At 36.9% G+C, this 26,394-nt stretch overlaps 1 protein-coding gene across 1 annotated transcript in view; it reads left to right on the top strand.

The window, feature by feature from the left end:
- The first annotated feature begins 3,556 nt into the window (after nucleotides 1–3,556).
- The window catches only part of LOC149538726 (gamma carbonic anhydrase-like 1, mitochondrial), a 44,011-nt gene continuing 21,173 nt past the window's right edge, over nucleotides 3,557–26,394 (top strand). The window contains exon 1 of the mRNA XM_089800059.1: nucleotides 3,557–4,145. Within this exon, the coding sequence (XP_089656185.1) occupies nucleotides 3,755–4,145 (391 nt within the window). The 5' untranslated portion in view covers nucleotides 3,557–3,754. The remainder of the gene's footprint in view (nucleotides 4,146–26,394) is intronic.

The following is a 26,394-nucleotide window of genomic DNA, read 5'->3' as shown; positions in this document are numbered from 1 at the left end:
TTTTAGAATGATGATACATGTTGTCATAACACACCATCCATGCTATTATGCACACTAGACACACGTAGTTTAAAGCCTCACATAAATGATATTACTAATGACTATGATTTAATGTCATCTGACATCATCTGCATTCAAGAAGCACACATGCAAATCCCTAAAATAAATGATGAATTCCAACATTTCAACAACTTCAATGCCTACCACATATATGGTATAATGACACTAGCCAACAAAACCCTAGTCATTTCAAAGATAAAGCAATATAACACAACAAATATAGAATCTATTACAATAACAACTTTGATCAAAAGCAATGAACTAAATATATGTAATGTTTATGCAAGACCTAACACACCCATTGAAGAATATGCCACTATTATTCAACAAGTCACCGCATATGTCAAACCAATGACTAATCTATACATTGTAGGCGATTTCAATATTGATATGTCAACAAGAAATGCTAGGAAAGAAAATCTTCAAAAATTTATGCAATACCACAACATGAATTACATAAAAGAAAAAACACAAACTGTATACAATCCATCAATTGATCACATATGGACAAACTCAAGTAATATATGTTGTTGTTACAAAGCAAAAGCATACTGGACTGATCACCTTGCTACATTCATAAGGTTCCATACTCCACTCTAGATTGCTAATACAGAGACAACCAAATACGAAATTAAATAGAAGAACACATACAGGAATGCAAATACATCTTACACCTAAGAGTTTTATGTATCAAAAACAATAACTCTAATATAATAGTATATATTTCAATGTTCTACATTTTTGTGCAACACAATAATGGAAGGAAGAAAAAGAACAGGAAAGGGAACACATGTCAAGCAAGAGAAAACAACAAAAAGGTACTGAACTTTTTTCATCTCCAATAACATGAATTCCCACATGAAAAATGACAAATCAATACATGAATTTCTAGTATTTGAAGAAATGTTAAGTATCAAACCACTACAATACTAGACTAACACCATAATACTTTGTGTAGGTCAAAACTAGGAAACCCCAATGCAATATCAATTGAGGACTTGAATGCAAGAAAAGAAGGAAACACTTTTGAAGGAGACATACTTGTCGTATATATAGCAACATTGGATAGAGAAAACAAAACATGAGAGGTGCTATGTGCAGACTTGACAGACTCTAAAGGAGAAATGACAATAACTTTAAATGTGACAGGGAACTTAGTACAAGAGTACAAACACAAGATAGTTCAAGGAACATCCATTATAGTGTCAGGATTTCAACTAGGACACAAAACAACCTTTGACCGTGGAGATTCAGATTGCATCTTGAAGCTCCAAGATTCAAGCACAATTGAAACTATACTGCGACTTTGCCAAGAATACAAATTCATACCAAGCTCCACAATCAAACAGCTACTCACAAGCACAAGTACCTATGCCATTGGTACAATAGGTGCACTAGTAGTTGCAGAACGACAAACTGACTCCCAATATGTTGTTGACATAAAAGATGGAAACAATGATGATGACAAAGTACAGGTAAAAAACACACTAAACACCCCTTTTTTTTATGCAACATTTACAGTAGTCATGTTTCAATTGAATACAAAGTTCTAAAAGTAGAAAATAAAAATCTCTCGTCAATGACTAGCTCCAAATCAATTCTGCATTCCAAGAAGAATCCATGCAAATAGCAATCCAATTACAAAGAGGTGAGACTCCTGCAATGTTGTTTAGAAACATTGTACGATGGAACGACATGGACAAAACATTTCGCACAGGGATTGCTACATATATCTATACACTAAAAGATAAGAAAACATTGGATGCCTTGAATACATTGCTACAAACAACAGTACAGGTAAGAAAACTTGGATAATTCAGCACTTTAACTACTAATTAATTCATACATAAGCTATATTAATATCAAAACATATCTTGCAAGTTAATGGAGTTCTCAAAGTAGCCAATTCATTTGCAAATCCATTTCATGCAGTTTGTTCCCAATGCAACTTAAAATTTGAGGATTGTGGAAAGCTAGAAGACAAAACAGCTCGCTGCAACAGATGTAATCAAGAGGTTCCATATGTATATTCATTATACCTAAAGACTATCATCACAACTGAAAACAAACAAATCATCCACTGTTCAATAGACAAGTGCATTGTTGAACAATTACTACCAAGCTTGAAAGACACAAAAGTTGACGACTACACACAAGACAAGTCAAATTTCATCTTCATCCTTCGATATTTCACCATGAAAGGCCAATTCACATTAAACCAGAACAATGCCATCAATCATGTTGTGACAAATGCAGATTGAACAATTTCTCACAACAAAAGGTAAATATGACTACTCACAAATTAACATTTATTTAAAATATAAAAAGAAAGTTATTATGAGACAATTACAATATACTAACATGCACAAAATGAAATTTGCAGGTATCATGGATAGCTATAAAGATATATCAAGCTATAAATAATAGTAGTTACAAAAGATACTAGTCAATATAAAGTAAAGTGTGCAAACAAACAATGTATATGCTCGAGTCTCATATCCAAGTACACTCTCTATGTCATATATGTATAATGAAATAATGTATATGCATTGATATGCTATAAAACATACTTTTGTTCTATGAAGTTGTATAACATGATTGAATGTAAACTATGATTGAAATACAATGAAAAAGTGCACAACATGCTTTATCCTATTGCATATCCAATGTATAAAACATTATCTAAATTGCTATTTATCATATACAAAAACTATACTTAGGCAGGAACTTTGACACTTTGCGTCCTTGTCTATATGTAGCATTTAGTTATAACATGCTTATGCTTTTGTTAGGGTTTTGGTTGATATTGTTTAACCTTGCACAAGATATCAATGATCCATTTGTTCACAACACATTACAAGACATTTATGACAACTTTATAATTGCATTCAAACTAGTATTGTAGAAATTTTATTTATTATCTCAAGAATTCTCATGGAAAAACCAATAATGAAAAAATGTGTTGTCTTGTAATGTATGCATGATTTTTTTAGTGAAATTGAACAACATTTCATGAGGGCTTATGAAGATGCTTTACAGTCTCAAAACTCTTGAAGTTAAAGAATTCCATTTCGTTCTAGTGAGTTTTCCAATTTAGAGCTTGTTGTAACTTTTTTGTAAAGGCATTGATGCTAAAGTTCTAATGACACAAAGAAGTAATTTTGCACTTGGTAAGAGCTATAACTTATCTACTCGCATTCAACCACAAACATTAAGGCAAAATGTAATTGTCTATGTTTCTTCACATTCATAAGTTCTATGTACAATTCCAATTAATTTTAATACAGTTTAAAGATGGTTCAACCTCTAAAAGATGAAACGATATAAAAAATGTTGTTCTAATACATTTTACATTCCTTCAAATTAAAAAGTTTATTCCTCCATCTCAACCCTTTATTGCCATACTCTACAATACTATAAATATGACGCTTAGCGTCTATTTGAATTGTCTTGCTGTCCCATAAGCTATATTTAGCCTCGGAGACATTAATTTTTTATCTATCCATCCAACTATTCGGCATACCCATTGCACCTCTCGGATGTAAGTGCTAGGGAAATCATATTTTGGGATTGATTCACCTTGTTAAACTGAAACTTGAAAATTATCATTTTCTTCTCAAAGCGAAGTTTGTCGTCAAAACCAAGGGGTTCTCTTCTGCAAGGCAAATTGGGAAATTGAAGCCGGGGCACAAGCATGGCAAAGCATATGCGTTTAGCGAGAACTGCGATCACGCAAATGCTGGCGACTTCTCGTTCGCCGTATCGTCATCAGCAGTGGAGGGGGGAAACGGCGTTAGCAAGCTCGGAGGCAGCAGAGAGCGCAGGAGGAATAGCAGAGCGCCGGGTGAAATGGGACTACAGGGGGCAGAGGAAGGCAGTGCCGCTGGGGCCGTGGGTGCCCGACATCGCAGTGGATGCGTACGTGGCGCCCAATGCGGTGGTCTGTGGGCAAGTGGAGGTGCAGGACTCCTCCTCCATCTGGTATGGCTCCGTTCTCCGCGGTGACCTCAACAAAGTTTTTGTGGGCTTCTGCTCCAATGTTCAGGAAAAGTGCGTTCTTCACGCTGCCCCGTCTTCGCCAACAGGTGCTCTCTTCTTTCCCTCTCACTATCTGGGTTGGCATTGCACTTACCCATATGCTGTTTCAACTTTCTCTGCGCCTTTCATTTCGGGCATTGGGGATCTGCTACTCTACAATTCATATATATAACGCTATAATAAAACAAAGATCACACCAGATCACAATTTTTGTCAAAACAAGTAGGCTTCCCCACACCACAGATAGGGTTTATTTAAAATCATAATTCATAGTTAGTTCTCTCTATTAGAACTAAACAAATATGGTCTCATCAATAGATTGCTATATTCAAAATTAAGACGACCCAACCATAGAAGTGATAAGATAGAGTGATTTAATGAGGTGATCCAGAAACCTCCTACCCTAGGCTTAAGAGGGGACAAACCATCTCTGTTGGGCTCATGTAGCGTGTGCCATACATATGAGGTGGTATACCTAGTGTAGGGTTCTATGACCATTCTCCTTCTCACCTTTCCTAACTTGGCTTCAAATGATTGAACACCTATACCATGGTAACGACTATTGGTATCATTTACAATAGGGTAACCCAAAATCTTGTTCTTCCCAAGCCCAAAGGCAGTCCACTTTGTCCACCTTTGGCCCCATAGGTACTCTCCGGTTACAACTATGAGGTGTTGTGCTTAGATAGTGACCTCATCACCATTCTCCCAACAGTAGCTGCTTCACTTTCCTTGCCATTATTGACTTCAGCAGTCCGGAACATAACATCTTTTACATACTTTTATATTAAGTTAGTGTATCATCAATATATCTATCACTACTATAAAATGTATATCAAATCAATGATACACAGATGTATATAAGTATGTAGGAATTTTTAGATATAAAATCAATTATTGTAACTTATATCCCTAAAATGTACACAGATCAGGTATGAATAATCATAAAGAATGTTTTGTAAATTAATATATGCATCAAATGATATTCATACCCAGAAACCTAATAGTCTGAATTATTTGGTCTTCTTATCTTTTATGTTTCTTTCTCATTGCCAATGATTGAATGAATGTAGACTGGTTGAATTTATTGCAGGTCTGTTTGCTTGATTCCCAACTGACGTGTTATGAATGATAGAATGATTTCTCTTGATATTATGATTTGATATGTTAGTGAATGATGAATGATTGAATGTGAAATTCATAGATCGAGGAGTGATGATTGGGTGTTGATAGATAAATGATCTTTGAATATTTGGAATGATTTCTCCTTTATACATAATTGGTGAAAGGTCACCATCTTTCATAGAATTGAGTCATCACTTTCTATTCTGGCTTTTGAGAATAATATATAATGCCCCAATTTCCCTTCGATGCCCTCCTCAAATGAAACCTTCTCTATATGACTTTCAATGTGAGGAAGAGTCGCATCTCTTCACCACATATGACCCTTGCAATGTTTACACCCTTTGACAATTACCACCCTTCCAAAAGGTCACAAACCTTCATCACCTTTGGAAGTTGTTAAAGTTTGATAGCTGCAAGAGATATCTGCGTACCTGTGATTGCATCAGCATTATATTTGAGATATTTGCTATGCAATTCTCAGCTGCGTTATCTAATCCTTTAATATGATGAGGCTGTGAAGAGTCTTCATTTATGAACGATCTTTCATATGAAGAGCCATACCTTTTGATTCTTGAAGATCATGACAAGTCTTCAGCATTGGCTAATGAAGAGACTGTGCATGGATGTTGAAGAGTCAAGACAATGAAAGGTCAAGATAACGAACGGGACTTCACTTTGTAACAGCAAGATAATGAAGGGTCAAGGCAATTTATATATTCTTCAAGAGTAATTCATATGTGATGTATTGGCATCTCGTGATTTTGAATATTACTTTAGTTTGAGCCTTGTGTTTGGGCATATTTGTATTTCAGACTTTTGATAATTCAATAAAAAGTGATTTAATTGTGTGGCTGAGTTTTTTATCTGCAAGTTGGAGGGTTTTCAAATTGTTGTCTTAGTGTTCAATATTGCTTCTGTTATGATGTTTTTCTGCTTATTTCCATTGTGGTCTAAAACATCAACATAATATTAGAGCCAGGTTGAATAACAACAAATAAAAGGTCACATCTTTAGCTGTTCGTTGGTACTAATTAGGTGGAGCATTGTGCAATGGGATTAGTTAATGGTGAATTTGAGAGATAAGCTAAGTTACCGGTTCGAGTACTGTTTTAAGTTCGAAGTTCGAGAACTGGTTTGCAAGTTCGTTAAAATTTTGGAAAGGGGTTTAGGTTCGTTAGTACAAAAACATGTAAAAATTATATATATACATATTTATGAAGCAAGAGTTAATATTAGATTGTAGCATAGTAGCATAAACACATTTAAACAACAAAAACACCATAAACTTGTAATCATAGTGATCATATGATCATATAGTTCAAGTAAGAAGTTCAACTTCAAAGATTCAAAACATTAAATAGATCATAGCATCAAATTTCATGTTCATTGGTCAACTAATCAAATAAAAATCTATTAATATTCTAAGTTCTTTAGTCTTCATATTCATCTTCTTCATCTTCTTCTTGTCCGACATTAGTTGACTCAACAATAGACCTAAGGCCAATGTGATCAGCAGCAACAACAATGGTATTGGCATCAAATTCTTCAAAATCATCTAGTGTAAGCCGAGCAATGGAAGCATCCGAGTACACAACTGTTGCACCTACATCCCACTTCTTTGTCTCCCCTTCTTTGTATTCTTTACTCTTGCGCAAAAGAAGGCGCAAGTTGCAATGCACAAATACCGGGTTCTCTACTTTTTTTGATTGCAATCTATTCTGCCAAGTGGATGAAAGAATAGGTGCTCCAATTTCTTTCTGATGCAGAAGAACCACCAACCTATGAAGACCATACACGGTAAACAATTAAAAAAGAATTAATTCAATCTTTCAAAATTTTAAAAATTACTTTCTAGTCATGATTCTTTTGAAGATAAAGTGAGCTAATTTTTTTAAAAATATAACTTACTGTGATATAAATTTGATTGCAAGGGGCTGCAATGTTTGGAATCTTTAGTCATGGAGGTACCGCCAACTATGAGCATCCTTCTTGAATCGATGAGGAAGAGCATCATTACTTAGACCTCTAGCATTCACAAACTCTAAAAACTCATCCGTGATTACATCTCTCATATCATCATCAAGAAAGAGTCTTCAAAATGCTGCCTGGTACCCGTTAGACACTTTTATATATCTATAGGGTGGCAACCTTTTTGGTAGATCACAATACTAAGAGTTATAGTATTTGGGTGTCAAGGCATAGGCAAGTAAATGTAGCGGAGTGGTCATTTTGTTCCATCTTTCAACAATAATTACTTACAATTGTTTGAAGAAGGTCTCTTGCAGATCTTGCTCCTTGTCATTTATAATTTGCTTGATCTTCTCAAGCATTGACTCTATGCTGTCATATCTCTCTCCAAGGCAAGACCTATCCATGTCAGTGTACTTAAGCATGCTCATAATGGGATCAATGAACTTAAGGAGATATTCCACACGTTCCCAACATGAGTCATCCAATACCCTTTGCTTTATTTTATTTGCCCTATCAGTGTTCCTCTTGCTTCCATACACCCCAATTGTGGCTGATTACCATACCTCGTAGTGCCTCTTTCACTTGCACAAGTCATCTCAAGACGATTATGTTTGATGCAAAATGGGTCTCAACAACCTGTGACACAAATTAGAGCAAAAAAACAACTATTAGAACATATTTTAGAAAAGCATATACATTGAACAAGCAAAATATGAAAATTTAAAATTGTCAAATATTAAAAATTAAATTACTAACTTGAGTTCAAGTTCCTTTACCTTGAGAAGCTCCAATTTTGAGTAGGTTCTGAAAAGTTATTGAGTCATGTGGTGGTTTGTGACAAACAAGTTATTGAGTTATGTGGTGGTCTGTGACAAACATCTGGATGTTCTTAGCCTCTTCATATACTATTTTGATCCACTTAATTTGGTTCCCAATCTTTGTAGCATAAGATTGAGTGAATGGACCACACAATGTGTCCAAAAGATATGCTAATCTCGCTCTGCAACCAACAAACCAAAAGCTCTACAATTCTTTGCGTTGTTTGTTACGTCTTGGACAACATTTCTAGCATCCACTTGTTCAATGGCCTCAATTAGGATATTAACAATAAATGATCCATCTTTTACTTGCCCCTCACAATCCACTGCTTTTAGAAACATTGCCTCTTTGGAGGATACTGCAAGCACATTGATCAAGGGACAGTTCCTCAAATCCTTCCATCCATTTGAAACAATTGTCACCCTTGTCTCAACCCATGAGTCCTTTATGGGCGTCAATTGATCTTCAATTAGTTGGACCTCTTGATACAACAAGGTGGTGCATACTCTCTCAAACCCAGGGCCATAATACCCTCTTGGAGCTTCATTGGCAGCACTCAACATCTCTTTTCAAAATGGAGAGTGAACAATAAAGGACAACCCATTTGCATACAAGCATCTTCCCTCCTTGATGTCAACAATTTCCCGACTCTTATTTTTAAAAGCAGTTTCTAGTGGTCCCTTTCTTTTGTGTGTCCCTGGGTATAGTTTCAGTGTCAGTGCCTGCGACAGTGCTAAAAAAGGGGTGGTCTTGTACCATAACATCTGGGGGGGGGGGGTGCATTCCATTTGCTCTTTTCTTACTTTTATTGCTATTGAATTTGGTTGCACTACATCCTTCTCTCTTTTGCTTCTTCATTCTCTTCAATATATTTTAACATGGTTGCATTTCTTGGGACACCTTTTTTGCTGGGGCATTTCTAGACTCCTCTTCCAATGTATCCACACAAACGACCTACCACAGAATAGAAAGAAATACCACAACCTTGACAACTCCAACGGAATGCACCACCTCTTAGAAGGAGCTTCATAATATCTACATTCTTCCATAGAGGAGAATTAGAGTGGGGTTCTAATCTTTGTTCGACATTGCCTACTAATAAAGAGGTAGATGCCATTTCAGTTCCTTTTGCTATGGCAAGAATTTCTATACATGTTCATTTTCTAATTTATATGAAAAATTCTGAAAAAAATGGAAAGATCTTATGAAGAATGAAAGAGAAATGGAAAAATAAAAAAACTAGAACAAAAAACAAAAGCAAATTGAACAACAACTTACCTTTTCCAGAAATTGTAAGCTTGCAAGTGTGTAAGAATGAGGCACAAACACTTGAAGAATACCCACAAATCAATCTTTGAACACCTTGAACAACCAAACTCTTGCTCAACCACTGATTTTCTCTTGCTTAAGACAAAATAACCTGTTTGGAACAAAAAATGACAATGAGAGGCCACCAAAAACATTTCATAACAAACTATAAGGGTTGCAGATGCCAAAAAGTTATTAAATTTTGCAAAAAAAAACACTTTTTTGCCATCCTTGGGACCTAGAAATCACACAGTTCAACCTTGGTTTGCCGCTTTTTGTCATGGTCCGTTTGGGTTCGAATTGGGTTCCAAGAAGTTCGAACCAGCAGGGAAAAAATCGAACCCTGCCTGGACCACCCAATGAACCACTTCTGAACCACGGACCAGTTTGAACCTAGGCTGGTCTGGGGGTCCAGGGCAAACCTTGGTGACTTAGGAGATAAGTATAAGCACTTTTGAAGTATGTGGATTTGCTCTTGATTTAGTTTCCTAATTTTCATCTTCTAATTTAAAGTATTACCTTTTACCTGTTAAAACCATGTCTTTTAGCACTTGTATAACTTGTGCTTGGATTAAATTAGTTGCATATGCGTCCCTTATACCAAATGTTTTTTTCTCTCAATAATATGATTAAGCTAACCATGTTTTCTTGTATTCTTTAGTAGCCATCCCAAGAAGATAAAATATTGCAGCCGACATGGAGTGTGTTATCAGTAGTTTGCATCAATTTCTTATCGCAGTCCATTCTCATTTGTCAGCGCTGTCCATTTGATGTGAATAAATACAGTAATGTTTTGCTTGTTTTCTTTTTCTGTTGATCTGCATCTTGTCTTGTGTTTTTGTAGGCATGTTCGTGTTGGTTCCATCGTTTGGCTTACTTCATAAACATCATTCTTGTTCATGCGTTTTTGTTTATATTACCAGCATCGATGCCATCATGTCCATCGTTTTATTGCGGAGGTCTTAAAATTTGTTGCTTTGTATGTTTTGAATATGAATTGATACATTTCCTTTAACCATCAGTCATAAAGGATTGCATGTTTATTGTGATTGAAAAATACGTCACCATTGTGGCCGTGTCAATTATTAGCTTGCAATGATGTGTTCATTGGTTAAAATTGTCTGTGTTCACATGATGACATTGAGGCTCATGGGTGATTGAATTCACTTGATTGCGATGATTCATTAAAATAGACTGATTCAAGCATCATGTGACTTCACTTTCTGGGTGGAATTCAAAATGGCAAGTGTTACTGCCAGTGACCTTGGTAGAGCATCGAGTCTTGTTTCTGCAAGTGCTGAAGTTTATGGGTTTTATGAGGAAATTGTGGTTTGATATGTTATTGCTGTTTCAAAGGGTTGATCTTCTTCAGACATTCTGTGTGAAGATCGTATGGATCAGTTTGTGCCTACTCGGTTATGATAAATGTGATCATTGCGTGATTATTCTGTTGACAGGACAGTGATAGTTTGGTTAAGCTTATTCAGCTGTATAACATTTGGTGTGAGGAGTTTGTGAATGTGAATATCTGAAAACAACTTCTGTAGTTCTCAGAGAAATTTGTGAATATAGAGGGCCCTGCAAATATTTTGGGGAAGATGTATGCTTGATTGTTGTTCACTGGCATAAGTCTGAACATTCCCGCTATAAGGAATTTGATGTTTGTTGACAAATGACAGTTTTTTTGGGAAGGAAGATTTGTTACTGTACTAAATTAGTAATTTGTCAAATTGTGAGCATGACGAATAGAGTTATGATTGGTTGCTTTGTTGTTAGTGGTTTAATTATCATTAATTCTTATTGGGAAAGGAATATTCATTTCTGCAGTCTGAGCACTGAAATGAGAGCTAACAGTACCCGAAATGAGCTTAAGGGATTTGTAAACTGTAGTCATTGGAAGGCGCATAATGGTTCCGTGGGAGACATGACTTGTGATGCTTCTAGAGGATTGGTTGCTACTGCTGGTGCTGATAGTAGGGAAAGGTATGAAGATTTGTGTTGAAGCAAGTGCTTGGAGCTTCAGAGGCAGTTACATCGTCATAAAGATTTTTTTTAATGCATTTTTCTCTGCGAGGGAGAAATTTGAGGAGAAAGGTCAAAACAATGGTTATTGAAGGGTCAAGACAATGAAAGATCAAGACAATGAGGGGTCTTGACTTTGTAATGACAAGATAATGAAAGGGTCGAGACAATTTTATATATTCTTCAGGAGTAATTTATATGTGATAGATATTGACATCTTGTGGCTCTGAATATTACTTCAGTTTTGAGCCTTGTGTTGGGCATATAGTATTTCAGACTAAAGATTATTCAATAAAAAGTGATTTTATGTGTGGCTGGGTTTTGTCTCCTCAAGTTGGAGGGTTTTCCTACGATAAATTGTTGTGTCTTAGTGTTCATTATTGCTTCTATTCTGATGTTTGTTGGTTATTTTCATTCCTGGTCTAAAATAGTAACAGGAAGTTACTTCCTTATTTTCTTCTCCTTCTTCTTCTTCCATTAATCCTTCCTTGATTCCTATGTTCCACTTTATGTAGATTAGAATGGTCTTATATATGAGAACAAAACTAATTATGATTACCTTCCTTATGGCGATCCCTTATTCCATGCGTTCACTGGATGACTTTGCCTCCTATTTATATCTTCATGATGGGAGAGTCACAACCCTTAATCCTTTATGCCCTTTGAAAGAGTCAAAACCTTTCAAAGTAAGACCTTTTGAAAGAGTAATAACCCTTTGTCATTACAACCCTTTGCCTTTTGAAGGAGTCACTTCCTTATTCTTCCTTCTCTATTAATTGTTTCTTGATTCACACCATCAAATTATGTCTTCTCTTTATACTTGTCATTTAAGTCTGCATAGACTTTCCTTCTTAATTTGCATAATATATTCTTTTATATCTGCATATACTCCTCCTTTATATCTGCAAATCTCCATACAAGTCTGGTATAAAATCTTCTTACAATTATGCCTTCAACCTTTCCTTGATGATGTTCCCTTTTATTTTTTCCTTTGCAGATTTGCAAATAGTGTTCCCCCCCTCAAATGCACTATACAACTTCTTGATATATCTTATCAAGAGTGTTTGTCTCTTCCACTTTCTGGTTGCTCCTTAGCTAGTCTTAATTGCTGCTCTTAATTTCTAATATAGGTTTATTTCTAAATTCTTCTCCAATTCCAACCTGATTATTCCATATTTCATTTTCCATTTTCCCTTCCTCCATTTACACCTGCTTTCAAATGAAATCTTCTCTCTTTTATATCTTATGTTGAGGAAGTCACAACTCTTCACTACATGCCCCTTGACCTTTCATTAACTTAACTAACTTGTAATTATATTTCATTATTTATTTGTTTTATATATATTTAAAAAAAATTAGTATTTAATAAAAGGGTACATTACATCAACATGTTCAGCCATCTTTCCAGTGTGTGCTCCATGAAGAAAAACACAATATAATTGGAGTCTGGTTTCCTTAAAGAAAAGACGTTGGAGCATTATGCCACAAGCATCTCATGGTCAAATATATCCCCAGTGTAGGTTCCCTCTCACAGTTCAATTTAAGTCATTCATCATTTACTAATTATAGCTATGGATCTGCAATGAGGATATTTTATCCACTATCTCTGAATGGATGCATAACATACCATAAATCATTTGACAGGAAAAGTTCAGTAACGATTCCTTCAATTACATTCTGAAGCAACCAAAACTTATTCATGAAACTGAAGTTTGAACATAAAATTTTCAAAGTATTTAACTGATGTTTGACCAGAGAGCAGAGAATTTCTTAGAACATGTAAAATAAAAGCTGGGGCACGAGGACACAGCTTGGTCACTCTCAAGTTCAGTCCTTGTTGTAGGAATGAATTCCAATGATTCAGCTGTTATTTACCACCACAAACTGAAAACCGAACAGTAGTTGAAGCAGTTTGTTAGATTGAAAATTGGCACGTTGACTTTTACCCCTCCAGTGATGCAATGACGGCATTTCAATCATTTAACTTGGCAGGTAATGAGTGATTGTATGCTTAGCCATCATGTGGCCATTTGCCTAATTTATACAATAAGGATAGGCAATCCAAGGTTTTTTTTGACACAATAATAAGTTAACTAACACCTGTATACTGGTATCCATCTACCATGAAAATCCTGATTTGGTAACTTTTAAAGTACACAGTTTCTATTCAAGATGATGGTCCAATTAAACATTTTGTGATAATAGTGCTTAAACTTAGTCCAATGATTTTTTTTAAGGCCAAAGAATAACATCATCATAGTAGTCTAATGTAGTCTCTGCCATGAAAGTTGTGTCGATATAGCTTCCTGGCATGATGTCTTTTCCAAGTCAACTTGTCCAAGCAATGTTTTTAAACTGAGGCTAGTGGCTATAATTAGTCATATTAATTCATCAAATTAACTAATGAATTGATTGGTATACTGAGTAATTAATTGAAGTTTCAATTCATATAAAAGCATTCCATAAATTTGAATTTTTTGGATTGTGGAAATTTATTCCCTTCTACTGAATTCGTTGTTTGATTGGTTAACCAGTAAGTTAATTGAGTGAAGTATGGATGCCCAATTGAATTCAATTCAGCGCACAACTGTTAAATTTGTTCAATTAATTGAGCAATTAGTGTGGATGCCCAATTTAATTCAATGCAGGGTTGAACTGTTTAATTTGTTTAATTAATTGAGCAATTAGTGTGGATGCCAATTGAATTAGTGCAGGGCTAAACTGTTTAATTTGTTGATTAGAAAGCTAACATGATAATTTTTTTTTGTGAAGACTTGTATGTCATTTAGACTAGTTAATGGGAGCCTATAATTGGGCACCTATATACAAACTAAAATCAAATATACATTCAAAACAAATTTTTAAATGTCTACCCGAGCAACTGCTGAAAGGCAGCAGGAAAACAAAGCAGAAAAAGAAGATTGCAAACACACAAAGGACTAGTATTAACACATTGTTTAAGGAAGGGTGAAATCCACAATGAGCCTAGTCAGAGCCACAAGGCATTCTCTTCATTGATCAGACACATTGTTTAACATGCCTCTACTAGACCTAAGCTCTACCTGGGGTATCAAATCCGCTTACAACTTGCAGGAACCTTGAGCCATTCAAATTATAGCGAAGCCATTTGACACTTTCAACAACCCTATCCCAATGAGCCACATATTGCTAAACAATTGCAACCACCATGAAGGAGATGCCACCAGAGAGTACTTAATTTTGAAGGCCTATCATAATCTAGAGTCTCATTAAGGGTTTCTGAATCTGTAATATTGGCATTTTCCAACAATGTAAAATGTTATTGCTTTACCCTGCCATTGGCAAGAGGTTTTTCATTTTTATTTTGTTCACTGAAACAATGGGAAAATGCTACCCATCAAAGCTTTGGCATAATTAAAAAATGTCCTCTAGAATGGAACTGATTTTTCAATAAGGCATTGAATCTTTACAGACCATTTATCACATTAACTGACGTCTTTACTACTGTTATATACATCTTTTTGGAGAAGCCATCGATAATTTTGCAATAACTGCTTCCCATTCAACTTTGTTGTTTTGTTTTGTGAGCTTGTAGGAGAGATTCACCCTCAGTGAAGGTTCCTAAAGAATCATGGGTAACATACGCAACACCAGTCGGATCTGGATTATCGTGAGGTGCTATTTTGAAGCTCAACTTTCACAAATTGACGTTGAAGGCTTCCATTCCATTTTTTTCACTTGTATTTTGTAAAAGTAACCTATGGACTTGAGCCAACCTTTTGATGCTATTGGCAGTGCAAGAGATGAGAGGTGTTTTTTAGCATTTTGATTTGGATTTTAAAGACAAAGCCAAAAACAAACAATGTGCAAAGTTCTCTTAAACTGTTACGAGAATTTCTTTATACTAAAAATAAAAAAAGACTTATTTAAAAAACTTTACTGTTTTGAAGATTTGGTTTGGTGTTTTGACATACCATGAAAATAATTAAAATGCAACACATTATTCTTGGATTTTTGAAATAAATTGATTTGTATACTCCCAAAACAGTTCAACCAAAGAACCAGAAATATTAAATATACTTGCTTCAAAAATTGATAGAATTAGAGGCATGAATGTGTTTGGAAAATTAGATATAAACATGCTAGAAACAAATGATTCATTAAAAATATCTTAGAATCTTACACTGCAAACCTTGAGGGGAAAAACAATTGCTCATCTATACTGGATGCAACTAATTGAAGGAACAAGTAGAAAAAGTGGATGCAACAATAACTATTCCTTTACTGCCCTGTTATGCTTCTACAGTTTATGAATAACCGAGATTTCTAGTTCTCCTGAATAAAATACTCAATTCAACTCATACTTAATCACAGATTCTCAATCTCTATTTGTAGTTTTTGGTAATTTGGTAAAATTTGAGCATTTTTGCAGCTGTAGAAGAATCCTCAAGAAGTTGAAAGTGGAAAGGACATTGTTTTATTTTAATTTTCGAGTTTCCACCTGTCAGAAGTCAAATCTACGAGTCAGATCTCGTTTTTCCAGGTGCGACCTGAAAGGTGTAGAAATGTCCCTGCTGTGTTTGTCATTTTTCTGAAAATTTAAAATTCAAGGATTGATTCTTCTGGAGCCTTATGAATCACATCTTCCTTCTTATTGAGGCCTTTGGTCCCACAGAAGCTTAATGAAACACGAAGTGGGGGAAGACTGGTTCACTTTTTGGCCTTTCAGTTCCACTTTCTAAGATGCTTGAGTCCTATTCTGGTCTGTATTGTTTTTTGTTGCAATAATATATTCACTGAAACTTTGTCTTGTCCATGAGAAGAGTCTTTCAAGTGGAAAAATGCGAGTGGAAAGAACTAACAAAATACTTTCATAAACTCAACAAATTATATTATCAAAAAATAAGTAAAAATGAATTAAAGGTTTTTAAAATTCTTATTCAAGGAGAAATGTATGATTCTATGCTCCCAAGCTCTCTTATACAACACCCATCTAGACTTTGTATGATTGCTTACAGGCAGCATTCAATTTCTATTCCGCTCTGTTCAATCATTAGACAACATGTTCTGCTGATTTGACATCCTTCAGGACTGCCATGGCTAATGTGCCATTCTATGCTTCCATGTGGCATCTAGTAGCAGCTTTATTGCCGAATTACAGATCCAGTAAACTATATAGACATAATTATATCAACTTGAAAGGATACATCATATCCTAATTTGCATGGAAACTAATCTCCAACCCCCTGAGATGCGTCTCCAGTACCAGAGACCATAATTGGAAAACTCGCCAAAGCCAAAAAACTTGCCAAGGCCTGAAAAAAAAGCAGGAAAAACTTGGCCAGTTTTCAGCAAAACATGACAAAAATTTTGGAACTTAAAAAATTGCTCGAATCTAATTAGAAATGCATTTTTCTTTTGCGAAATTCAATGAGAAGATACATCCAATGAGTTAATAAATGAGAACACAAAGGAAACAAATTTAGTCTATAGATATATTTAAACACAAAGTGGGTACAAAATTGCATTCTCGTGAGGAATGCATGGCTGGAAGAAAAATAGTACATACTTTATGGCAAACTAAAAGTAAATACATCATTACATCTTCCTCTTCTCAGTTCTAGTAAAAATTAAGGGAGAATTAGAACTAGAGGGTATAGTCCTAGAAGTCTGCATTCTGCATGATTGTGCCTCCTCACCTGGTGTTTCTGACTCAGTTTGTGGCTTGTTCTCTATCCTGGATGTAGCTCTGCCTCTAATTTCTCCTGGCATGAGCAATGACTCCTCATTCAAATCAATGTCATACAATGTGAAATCAAATTCAGCCCGTCCTCCATAGCTTGCCTCTCCAAATCTTTGATGTCGTCCTCTTCAAAAACCACCTCAAATGCGCTTCAAATCCATTTCAAATCAATGGAAATCAGTTTGCAAGTGTTTGGAATACAAGTGCTTGGAAGATTATTTTTCCTCTCTCAGCAAAATACAAGTGAAGAAATGAGAAATGAAATTAATTTGGGCCATTTTTTATACTTTAAGTGCCGTTAGAAACTGCAACCAAGTTTCTGGCAAAAACTCAGTAAGTATTCAACAAGTTTTTGCCAAAAATTCGACAAGTTTTTTGTGTTAGTAAAAGTCATATAAACTTGCTGGGCCAGAAATCTTGGAGAGTATTTGCAACTTGGTGAGTACTCTGCCAGTAGTACATCTATGCCGGAAACCTCTCCAATTGTAGGAGATTTTCAACCATGGTCTCCTGAAGCTCTCGTCATCTCCCATGCAGAAGGCACCATCTCCCACACAAATAAAACAAAAAGCAAGAAGTTTGACCGTAGGAAAATTTGACACAATGATTATTGTACTTCCATAAGTATCAGATTCTGAATTTTTGAAGGAATGCTAGCCGAGGAGCTTTCCATGGATGATCACGGGGTAGAAGTGTAGACAATAGATATAAGATTTTTGTTTTTTGTTTGTGTACCAGCTTGCTGCTTATCAAGCTAATTTCAATATGTAATCAGTTTGAAACTTTGGCACAATGCTGCATGACATTTGTCATGTGTACTTAAACTTCAATGTCAATGTTAATATATTTTTAGAATTTTTATAAATTATTACATTATATAAATGGCATCTCAAAGTACCTGTCTCCTTTTTTAGAAAAAAAAGCCATACGGGTACCTGTACCAGTCTCCAGACTCTCCAAGTACACCTTTCACGGTGCAACCTTGATTGTATCACATGTCCCAATTTATCTGCATATAAATAACCTGTCATTGAATCAGGCTTTCTTACTTATCAGATTATATGTTCAATTTTATTTATTAGAATATGTAAATGCAACATATATTCACTCTATGTACGTAGTTGGTGAACTGCACTCAAGGTCTTTGCCATTTGTTTGGGATTTCTATGCGCTGCTCATAAGCAGAGCTCTACAATATGAGTCTGATGGCTGGTTATTTTTCTCCCATAATGTCCAGTTCACCTTTTTACAATGGTCTTGTGATAGAGATTATATGATGCCTAATAATGTTCGAAGAAATATATATCATGTATTTCTTGCTTCTAAAATTTCTTAATCTGACAATACAATTATTCCAATTGTTTTCATAAAACTATATTTTTAACTGTGCTTATATAGGAGGCTTGTGAGCGGAGTGAACCCTTTCAAATATGTTCTCAGCAAAGAAACAGCTATTACAGTTATTGAAACAATTTTGTATAAATTGCTAAGCACAGAACAAGTGTATTAGCAATATTGAATTGAATATTTTTATTAATTGGCAATTGGGGTTGAAAAAGAATAAAATTTAGCAGCAATTGAGAAAATTAATTCTGTGATTAATTCAAGACAAATTAGATTCAAGGATTCCATATAGAAGTGGTAAAGTCTCAGGAACAGTGTTTTGTTGAATTGATCCAGATAGCAACAAAGGTGAGAAATTGAGTCACTTCTCACAGCTGTTTCAATCACTGGTGGCCAATGGAGGACCCAAACTTTGTGGTTAAATCTGTTCACTATTGGATGGGTTCTTTGGATTCAGAGAAGGAATCAAGCTAGCCGCTAGATTTCGCAGCAATAACCTTAGCTGGCAAGAATAAATTTACACTAAATCCTCTGGTTAAGGCATCCCTGCTCAAACTGCAAGGCCAATTTTTAATGATTTCTTTGGAAAATTTAAAATATACACTGAAATTTGCAAATATGCAAGTCATCCATATGAAACTAAGGACAAAGCATGCCATTTAAACATTATAGAACCTTAACATACACCATTGAATGGCATCTGGGAAATAATAACTGGTTCAGTACCTGATTGTCAATATGCATACCAATATGTGAATAAAAATATAAGTTTAGCAGTGAACAATATCACAGAAATATGGAAATCTAAATACGCCCAAAGGCTAGAGGGCTGCTAGAAAGTTTCATCATCATGTTCAAGTTAACATAAAAAACAAAATATAGAAACTAAGAAAAATGAAGCAAACTACTGCTCCTGTTCTTCTTCTACCACCATAACATCAAAATTGTTATGGTAAATCAATGTTGTCGTTGTATTAAACAAAGGAAATGAAAGCTCCTTATATAGGTTTACAAAGAGGATGTCTCTAAAAGAAACAATCGGGAACTATAGACGAAAATAGAAACTACCTAATAAACTAAAGATCAGCTAAGATGACCATTAAAGAAACATTATAATATTCTAATACCCTCCCTTAATGGTCATTGTCTAACTATTATCTTCTGATCACAAATTCTTCAAAACATTTTGCTGTTGTTGAGATCCTCCCTAGATCTGCGAAACTTAAATGATCAAGAAGCCAAAATTCAGCCATAAAAGAATAGAAGAGGGTGGCCCCTTCTTCAGAATGCTTTGCAACAAGAGACAATTGCTGGTCACTGACTCTGCCACTAACCCTCCTAGAATCAACAAAACATCTAACTAGAAATCATCACAAAACTCCAACTTGATGTTGGATAACAAAGCTCCTCTTCCCTTGAGATAGAGACAAACTCTGAGAACAGCTAGCACGATTTTGGGGAAAAGCAAGCAAACCCTCCAAACTTTGTAGATGAACATGATGCCTCAAAACAAACTGCAAAAAGACATGATTTTTTAGGAGAAAAATCAGGAAAACCGAACACAATTTTTAAGGTGAAAAATCAATCAAAACCAAACAATACAAAGCTTCATTTTTTTTTAGGAAAACGGTAAAACCCACCGAATAAAATTTGAGGAAAAAATTATAAACCCACAAAGGAATCCTTTTGTTGATGGCCTTTCTCGCTAGACTTTTTGGTCGCTGTCCTTTTTCTGCTCTATTTTTCATTAGCTTGGTCTTTTAATGTTTTTATCTCTTGCACTGTAAAGGGTTTCAAGGGCCTTTCAAAACTTGCTTTTTTTATTAAATACTTTACGAATTACAGGATCAAAAATTTTTCGAGAGAAAAACTATAGAAACCCATAAGAATTTTTCTAAGGGAAAAATTTAAACCCATCAAAAATTTTTAAAGCGAAAAAGTTATGAAAACCCATTAGAGTTTTTAAGGGCGACAAAGCGCAAGACTTTGCATGGTAAACCAATACATGCAAGCAAAATGCAAGCACATGCAAGTGCATGCAACAAACATGCAAGTACATTGAAACCTAAAAAGTCAGAGACTTTTGCTACAACCAAGAAATTGCGAGATCATAACCATTAACCAAGCTTGTGATTTCCAGCAAACATTCTCAAAGATGAACCACAAAAGTTTCATAAAATACCTCTAATGATTTTTATTTCTAAAAATTGAAAAGCAAATTTTTGGAAAACATTCTATTGTCCGGCAAAATGGGTGGTTAGATAGTTACCAGTGCAGACACGGTTGTGTCGTTTCATTAGCACCATTTCAGACATTATAAATGTTGTGAAAAATGTGTTTTGGCATCATTATCATTGTATGGAATATCATTGTTGTGTATGGAAAGCATTTGATAAATGAATAGTATTTTGCGTTGATTATATGTTTCTTTCCTGTTCACCTACGGGCTAAACATTTCGCGCCGTTGCCAGTTCGAATTCAGAGTAGTATGGAAGGACGAAGATAAATGGGAATAATAGTACAAGACAATTGGAAGATGAATGAGGACGGTGAAACAAAAATTTTAGAGAGCACAAGGCAGCACAGAAGTTTCACATTCTGTACCGCGTAGGCCTTGAAACTTTCGTATGGAGAGAAGCTGCAGAGAACAGGGTTATGCCAGACAATGTGTGGGATGCTATGCATGCAAGCCCAACCATGAACAAATGTTTAGACCAACTCCCTTGTTTGATCGCACAAGCCTATGTGGCACAAAAGAGACGCAGGGAGGAAGTAGAATGTGAGGAATGCCATCAGGAGACCCTCAAGAATTTCTATGAAAGAGATGCACGACGTCGCAAAACGGAACCATGAGCTTTTGAGCCGTGGAACCAAGAGCACTTGAGTCTTTAACTGTCACTTGAGTTGACACATGATGTGTATAGATTAAATAAATAAAAGAGTGTTTTGTTTTGTTTTGTTTTGTTTTATAATGATATATGTCAAATGCCCAATCTTTTAAATAAGAATAGGAATTTGAGGGAAGAAATTGACGAATTACAAACTGTGCGTGGGGAAGTTGAATGTCGATGGAGAATAAGACAATTTGCTGGGGAACGGACTGAGGGGCAGCCGGAGGAATCACTTAGTGTGGTGATCGTAACGAGGTTCACAGGAACCAACAAAGGGTGCCATAGTTCGCTGGAACAGTGGGGACGAAGCAATGAAGAGTTGTTCGAGGAAACACGACAGATTAATAGTGATTGAGGAGACAAAGGAGCAATTTTTACATTCATCTTGTACACCACTACGAGAGGGAATTTGTGAAGAAGTAGGAGAGGAGGTGAGGCCAATAGAAGACACTAGGGCACAAGGAAGTGTTGGAGCGACACTGCACGATGGTTAGAGTAACTCGCTGGAACCAACTTCTAATAGTTCAATGACACGATCTAGTGGTAATCAAAGGGCAAGAAGCACAATGTCTCAAAAGCAAAAACTATCATAGTTCACAGGTGACGGGAAGGAAGACCTTGTACGACATTGCTGTACATGTGAAACGATATGGACTGCCAACTGGGTCACAGATGCAGATGAATGGTTGAACTAGTTTCTAGCTAGCCTACAGGGAGTGGCGGTGGATTGGTTCTCCGACATGGACAAGGCAAAAATCTCTACATGGGATGATCTAAAGAAAAAATTCCAAGCAGAATTTCGATTGTTATGGGACGACGACGAGGTTGTGGCAGAAATCTACAACTATAAACAAGGGAAGGACATTGTTGGAGCCTACAATCATCTTAGCCGAATGGGTACTCAACCCGTGGATGAACTTAAGAAACGTTGGTTTGTAGAAGGTCTCCGTGGGGCATTGAGAAGGAAAATGAAGATAGTTCTGCTCACATCATACATAGATGCCTACGACCATGCCTTGAATCTAGAAAGTGAGAGCAAAACAACAAAGAAAAAGAAGAAGAGAAGTAAATCCTCATCCTCCTCCGAGAGTGATGAATCCTTTGACAAGGGAAGTAGTACAGACAGTGAGGAGGAGCCTAGAAATAAAGTACAAGCCCTCCAAAAAGACTTGGAGCGAATGAGGAAAGAATTCAAGTCCATGAAGGGAATTGGCCGCATGGAGGAAGGAGAAATTTGGTGTACAGATTACAAAGAGAAAGGTCATTTAAACGGAGTGTGCCCTAAAAAGGCAATGTGCAATATCTGTTAGGTCTTGGGCCATTCTATAAAGGAATGTACGTTCAACATGAAGACTAGAAGCTAATAGATATTATTCACATAGGAACAACCATCCACTTTTGGCACTAACAATGAGACCTAGGGCAACAATAATGCCACATCTGGCGGCTATCGGAAGAAACACCGAGGAGGATGGAGTGAGAATGACAACAGGTTTCAAATACAATATGATTCCAAGGGAAGGTCCATAATTCAATGCTGGGCATGTAACCAATGGGGCCACTTCGCTAGAGAGTATTCGAAGAATGACACTCCTCAAAAATTATGCCAATGGTGTGGTCTAGGGGACCACGAAGATGCGAATTGCTCGAAACAAGTAAACCCCATTAAAATTGACGAGGAAAAAGTTTTTGTTGTCACCCGCAACCAAGCTAAGTAGGCCACAGATCCTGACCCTCGCACGGAGAAGCAAAGACTGTGGGAGGCACGGGAAGACATAGAAAGGGCAATGAAGGCTACGACAGATAGGAAAGATACTATTTATGGACGATTAGAGGGAGAGAACAACTTGCTCAATCAAATGCTATAAAAGGAGGTGCCCATTAGACTTCAAGACCTATTACAAATAGTATCGCAAGTAATGATGACATTATTGAATGCGCAAACTCGTTGGAGACGAAGGAACAACCAATGGTACTAGGAGGGTCGGCCACAGATCCCATGTTGCTGACAATAAGCAACGACCGTCATCCGACGATGGTCGAGATGGGAATCCTCGGAACCATCTTGATGGACACTATCATGGATGGTGGGTCCGGGGTGAATGTTCTTCCCAAAGAGACGTGGAAGAAATTGGGCAAGCCTATCCTGTGCTTGCCCACATTCAACTTGCTCGGTGTTGACCAATAGGGGATAAAGCCTGTAGGGACCTTGGTGGCTCAACAAGTAACTATTGGGACGCAGCCATTTGTGCTGGATTTCGTAGTGATTTCCTTGAAGAAAAAGGGTTATAACGCCATTTTTGGAAGAGGATGGCTGGTGGCGGCGAAAGTAAATCACAACTAGAAGAAGAATATCTTGTCAATGGAAAGTGGATGGCGGAAGTTTGCTATTGATCTCCGAACTCAAATGGTACGTGAAGAAATGGCATTGTCGTCAGAGTCCGAGTTAGATAGAGAGCATCAGATAGATGAGGGAAGAATGGATCCGAATGACAAAGGTGTTTTAAAATTGGTGGAGTGTTGAGGAGACAAGACCAGTTCATTGAATGGATTTTTCCATAGGCAGATGGAAGACTATGAACTCTTCCACACGTACATGCTTGGCATCGAGGAGCCAAAAGATGAGGAGGTATTTCCACTAGAGTTCATAGAATACATAGAAGGAAACGCGGAGATCAATGAGAGTCTCGCCCATTACTTTGAAGGAAAAGAGATAAAATACGAAGAGCCGTCAGTAGAGGCTACTAATCTTGGTGACGCAAAGAATCTGAGGAACATACTTGTCAGAGACGATTGGAACCCAGTCTTGAAGGTTGCGACATTCAAAATCTTTATGGAGTACAAAGATGTATTTGCATGGACTTACAAGGATTTAAAAGGGTCCCACCAGAGATTTGTGTCCACCGCATATAGTTGGTACCCAGAGCCATACTTGTGCAAAAGCACTTGTACAGAATGAATAAGAACTACACAGCTTGTGTAGATGAGGAAATACAACGAATGCTTGAAGCCAACATAATTTTCAAAGTTCAAACAAGTGAGTGGGTGTCACCAACTGTGATATCCATGAAGGATGGGATCCAAATCCAGATATGTGTGGACTTCTGGTGCCTCAACGCGGTCACAATAAAAGATCCCTTCCCAATTCTATTCACCGACACAATTCTAGAAGAAGTGGCCAGACACGAGATGTATTCCTTCATGGATGGATTCTTTGGCTATAACCAAATCTTTATTGCTGAAGAAGACAAATTGAAAACTACTTTTATGGTGGAGGATGGAGTGTATGCATACAACCGAATGCCCTTCGGATTGTGTAATACACCTGCCATGTTTCAGAGGATCATTTTGCACATATTTGACAAAATGTCAGTAGGCAACTTCCGAGCATTTTTGGATGATAGGTCCATTTTCAGTTGACAGGACAACCACTTCAAGGCACTCCAGGAATGTATGGAGAGGTGTCGGCGGGCAAGGCTGACATTGAATCCAAAAAAAAGTCGGTTCATGGTTCCTCAAGGAAAACTACTTGGGCACATTGTTTGCAAGTTGGGATTGAAGACTGACCTCAATATAGTGAGGGTGATAGTGGAAATAGAAGCCCCAACAAAGGTATCTAGAGTCAAGTCTTTTATCGGGCATATTGAGTACTATAGACGGTTTATAAAGAACTATGCCTGAATTGCTCTGCCCTTGGACAAGTTGACACGGAAAGGAGAACCATACCTCTGGACTTCCAACCAAGAGACCGCCTTCACAGAACTGAAGAACAGATTATTGGGGGGGCGCCCATATTGGCGTATCCAAATTGGGACAAGGAGTTCCACGTCCATGTGGATGCTTCAAACTTCGCCATTGGTGCAACGTTTGGCGCAAATTGGCAACCATGGCTTGGATCACCCAGTGTATTTCGCAAGTCGGCTACTGTCAAAATCCGAGAAGAATTACATCATCATTGAAAGGGTGGCTCTCAGGATGGTGTACTCGGTACAAAAGTTTAGACATTACCTATTGGCTACACCATTTACTTTCTACGTGGACCACCAGGCATTGATGTACTTGGTGAACAAACCAATTAACCAAGGCAGGATTAGTAGATGGTTGTTGCTACTTCAGGAATTCACCTTCACCATCATTGTGTGACTTGGGAAGAGTCATGTCATTGCAGACCAGCTTTCCCGAATCAGGTCCAAAGAGCCATTGGAAGGGGCCAATGATGATTTTTCGGATGTACACTTATTTAGAATCGCCGTTCTTTCAGGATGGTACAAGTTTATCGGGGAATATCTATTGACATCTCAATTTTCGAGGGAGATGCCGCTAGGCGAATGACTGAAGCTAGTTTTAAGGAGCCAGACTTTCCAACTTTACAACTAATAAATGGTCTCCTGTACAAGATGGTCATGATCAAGTGCTACGGCGATGTGTAATGGAAGAAGTGCATAGTGTTCTAAGGGAAGCGCACAAAGGTCTGGCAGGCGGCCACACGAGACTTGACACAACAGCACAACAGGTTCTGCTTGTTGGGTTATGGTGGCCCACACTTTACAACGATGCATGAGAATGGGTGTTGAGTTGTGATACATGTCAGAGTGCCGGGAAACCACTTAAGAGGGACTTCATGCCATTAAATCCGTCTCATGCCCAAGAGTTGTTTGAATGTTGGGGACTAGACTTCGTGGGTCCATTGAGGGCGAGTAGGGCCCGATGTTGCTGATATATAGTGGTGGCTACGAAGTATTTAACAAAATGGGTAGAAGCAAGGGCACTACCCGATAACTCTGCAATCAGTATGGCTAAGTTCTTGTATGAACAAATTATCACACGGTATGACATACCTATTCAGTTGACAAGTGACAAAGGGGGTCACTTTGTCAATCACGTCATTAGATTATTGACAACAGAATTCAAGATTTTTCATTCATTGTCAAGTCCCTACTACCCACGAGCCAATGGCCAGACGCAAGCCACAAATAAAATTCTGGTGGCCATTGTGTTGAACAGGCAAACTGGGAGGAAAAGTTGCCTTTGGCGCTGTGGGCCTACCATACCACATTAAAAGTCACAACTGGACAGACACCATTCCAGTTGATG

This window comes from Cupressus sempervirens, chromosome 9 (assembly GCF_028749045.1).
Source record: "Cupressus sempervirens isolate cs-2001-9-10 chromosome 9, ASM2874904v1, whole genome shotgun sequence".
In the NCBI taxonomy this organism is placed as follows: domain Eukaryota; kingdom Viridiplantae; phylum Streptophyta; class Pinopsida; order Cupressales; family Cupressaceae; genus Cupressus; species Cupressus sempervirens.
The sequence above is the reverse complement of the archived record's forward strand: the minus strand, read 5'-3'. Positions and strand labels throughout refer to the sequence as shown.